At 36.4% G+C, this 3,679-nt stretch overlaps 1 protein-coding gene and 1 long non-coding RNA gene across 3 annotated transcripts in view; both read left to right on the forward strand.

Annotated features, from left to right (window-relative positions):
* LOC106473041 (heat shock 70 kDa protein 4L-like) overlaps positions 1-2,594 on the forward strand; it is a 25,136-nt gene extending 22,542 nt beyond the window's left edge. The window contains exons 13-16 of the mRNA XM_013933721.2: positions 688-795; positions 1,223-1,384; positions 1,876-1,995; positions 2,204-2,594. Of these exons, the coding sequence (XP_013789175.1) occupies positions 688-795; positions 1,223-1,384; positions 1,876-1,995; positions 2,204-2,371 (558 nt within the window). The 3' untranslated portion in view covers positions 2,372-2,594. The remainder of the gene's footprint in view (positions 1-687; positions 796-1,222; positions 1,385-1,875; positions 1,996-2,203) is intronic.
* A 1,002-nt stretch (positions 2,595-3,596) lies between these two features.
* LOC111089301 overlaps positions 3,597-3,679 on the forward strand; it is a 5,616-nt gene continuing 5,533 nt past the window's right edge. For both annotated transcript variants that reach the window (XR_002613578.1, XR_002613579.1), the window contains exon 1: positions 3,597-3,665. This is a non-coding gene — a long non-coding RNA (uncharacterized LOC111089301). The remainder of the gene's footprint in view (positions 3,666-3,679) is intronic.

Genomic DNA, 3,679 nt, shown 5'->3' on the forward strand with positions numbered 1-3,679 from the left:
ACCCCTGGCAGTAACTTCTGGCTTGACCCCTGGCAGTATCTTCTGGCTTCACTCCTGGCAGTAACTTCTGGCTTGACCCCTGGCAGTATCTTCTGGCTTGACTCCTGGCAGTAACTTCTGGCTAGACTCCTGGTAGTAACTTCTAGCTAGACTTCTGGTAGTATCTTCTGGCTTCACTCCTGGCAGTAACTTCTGGCTTGACCCCTGGCAGTATCTTCTGGCTTGACTCCTGGTAGTAACTTCTGGCTTGACCCCTGGTAGAAACTTCTGGCTTGACTCCTGGTAGTAACTCGCAACTTTTGTGTGTAAACTTGCCTGTCATGGCCAGCTTGAACCATTTCTTCTTTCATTATTTCAAATCCTATTTATTTGTGTTTGTAATTAGTAATGTTTTTTTTCTAACTCAAGGTTATTATTACCTAAGGTCATAATTACCTCACTGCCTTCTTGCAAGCTACAGCCTTCTCAGGTGTGCATTCCACCAGTGAAGGTGAAGAAATACATAGGAAGTGTTTTTCTTTGCTTACCATACTACAACCTGTTACAGGGTTAAACTTCTCAGATATGAACTGTTAGGATAAGTAAGGAATTTATTTTCTATTATGCCATTGTGTGTCTTAATCAAGTTATTGATAGGAAAAGTTAGAAAGAAACAGCAGACTGGATTTATTTTTTCTAACACCTTAGGATAGAATTGTGTTAATAAAGCTGCTAGAAGAGACAGAAAACTGGCTTTACGATGAGGGTGCAAAACGGCCTAAGAAAGTATATGTTGAAAAACTGACAGAACTAAAGGTAAGGAACAAATTATTGCATGAAAAGTTGAAGGTAAAAATGGATATTTTGAAACTATTTGTTTAGATATAATTAATTATGTATCACTTGCTTGGGGTAGCAGTATTTCAATTCTTTTTTTTTTCAAATCTGTGGTATTTGTTCTATTACGAACATCACATAGTTTCTGGTGCCAAGGATTTTTCATGTGAATTAAAATAAGGCATCAATGTATAATATTCTTCCAATGTTTTTATTACTCAGTACTATTGTTTAACACAGGAAAATAATAGCAATTAATAGTTTAAATGAAGGTGTGTTTGGTATCTGTAGACAAAATGTCTTTTCAAAAGGGCTCTAATTTGTGACTTTTCAGTGTAGTGAGCTTTACGGTAGCTTGTGTAAATCTAATTGTTTCAGTAACAAATCATTAGTAATATTTTTACAGAAACACTGCCATCCTGTTATTGACAGGTGTCACGAGTTTGAAGAACGTTCTTCCGTGATTGATCAGTACTTTCGGTCATTGCAATCGACAAGGAACATTGTAGACCAGTATGCAGCCAATGACAAACAGTATGCTCACATCGCAGCACAAGAAATGGAGAAAGTAAAGTATAATTATTTGTCGGGAGTGATTGGTTCATCTGGAAGAATGTGTTTAAATCAGTAATGTTTGTATAGAATGAGAACATTGAGCTAATACAAATTATAAAAGATGTTTTATCGTTTTTAATTTAGACTGTCATACTTTGTTTAATATACTACAAATTATCAAAACATTGGAAAAAAACAAGATAAAGTATTTAATGCATAAAATATTATTTTTTAGTAATAGGTTTCATAGTGTATTTAAGATAATAATAATAGATTTGTTTTAAAACTGGTTTATTTGGAAGTTTTAATAAATTTTGTTGAGCACCAATAATTTGTCCACTAGAAATGTCAATTAGGTTTGAACAAACTCTTGTAAAACCATCTTTTAGTCTCTACGATCATATTGAGGGTGGATTAGTTTTGTTTCTATAAATTGACAAAAACAACTTATGAATGTGTGTTGTGAAGTACATAACCTCTACATTGTTTAGTTCATGTTGCCAGGTTAAGAACACTGTGGAGCAGAAACAACAGTGGCTAGATCATCAGATGAGTGTCTTGTCTCAAATACCACCACATCAGAACCCACCAATCTTGGCATCTCAAATTTACCATGATCTAAAGGTATGTTTAGAATTTTATCATTCAAATAATTGGTTTATGCTCACAAACCCTTTGTCACATCATCATATTGGGTAGAAAATCTCAAGATATAAGTATCTTGCCTGTGATTCAGTGGAAATAGATGTATTGTATTATTGTATTTCTTGGTTATTGTTGGATAAGAAACTTAATGAATGTGGACATGGCTAATTGTTACGATTTGTTCCAGACTTTTGATAATAAAGTGACAACTATCCTCAACATACCAAAGCCTAAAGTTGATCCACCATCAGAAGGGAAAACCTGTGCAGGTGAAGGACGTGAACCAGAAGCTTCCACAGATAAAACAGTGGAGAACCATCAACCAGCCAGCCAAGAAAATATGGACACTAACTAACTAAGTGTAGTCAGAATGTTTACCTTTGGTTGTAGTAATGTTATTAACAGAATGTCTTCCATAAAGTAGTAAAAAAGTTTTATTTATAATATCAATATTGTGTCTGGGGTTAGCACATTATTAAAATAAAGCTGAAGTAAACATTAAAAGCTATGTCAACCCCAAAACAGAAAACAAGTTTTTAATCTAATTTTCTTCTGCAAGAAAGCTTTTAAAAGTTTTTTTAAAAGACAAATTTATTCTTATTTGAATATTTCCAGGTTCTGATAGAACAAATGTTTTAAATATTGAAATATGTTGTTTACATTTCTTTTTTATTACAAGGTTGTTTCTGTAAGCTAGAAATGTTTTAAAATGGTTTATGAACTGTGTGTTTATTACAAGGTTGTTTCTGTAAGCTAGAAATATTATATTTCTAGCTTACAGAAACGACCTTGTAATAAACACACAGTTCATAGGTCAATTTAGAATATTTCTAGCTTACAGAAACAACCTTGTAATAAACACACAGTTCATAGGTCAATTTAGTTACTGGTGATACCCCCCAACCTGGTTCCATGTAATCAGTGCTCACTGTTGATACCCCCAACCTGGTTCAATAAAATCAGTGGCCACTTTTGATAACATCAACCTGGTTCCATAAAATCAGTCATCACTGTTGATACCCCACCTGGTTCCATAAAATCAGTGGTTACAGTTACATTTCCATAAAATCAGTGGCCAGGTTGGGGGTATCACCAGTGGCCACTGATTTTATGGAACCTGGTGGGGTATCACCAGTGACCACTGATTTTATGGAACCAGGCTGGGGGTATCAACAGTGACCATTGATTTTATGGAACCAGGTGGGGGTATCACCAGTGACCACTGATTTTATGGAACCAGGTGGGGTATCACCAGTGACCACTGATTTTATGGAACCAGGCTGGGGGTATCTCCAGTGACCACTGATTATATGGAACCAGGTTGGGGGTATCACCAGTGACCACTGATTTTATAGAACCAGGCTCAGGGTATGACCAGTGACCACTGATTTTATGGAACCAGGCTGGGGGGTATCAACAGTGACCACTTATTTTATGGAACCAGGTTGGGGGTATCACCAGTGACCACTGATTTTATGGAACCAGGCTGGGGGGTATCAACAGTGACCACTTATTTTATGGAACCAGGTTGGGGGTATCACCAGTGGCCACTGATTTTATGGAACCTGGTGGGGTATCACCAGTGACCACTGATTTTATGGAACCAGGCTGGGGGGTATCAACAGTGACCACTTATTTTATGGAACCAGGTTGGGGGTATCAC

Source organism: Limulus polyphemus, unplaced genomic scaffold, assembly GCF_000517525.1.
Source record: "Limulus polyphemus unplaced genomic scaffold, Limulus_polyphemus-2.1.2 Scaffold5836, whole genome shotgun sequence".
Lineage (NCBI taxonomy): Eukaryota > Metazoa > Arthropoda > Merostomata > Xiphosura > Limulidae > Limulus > Limulus polyphemus.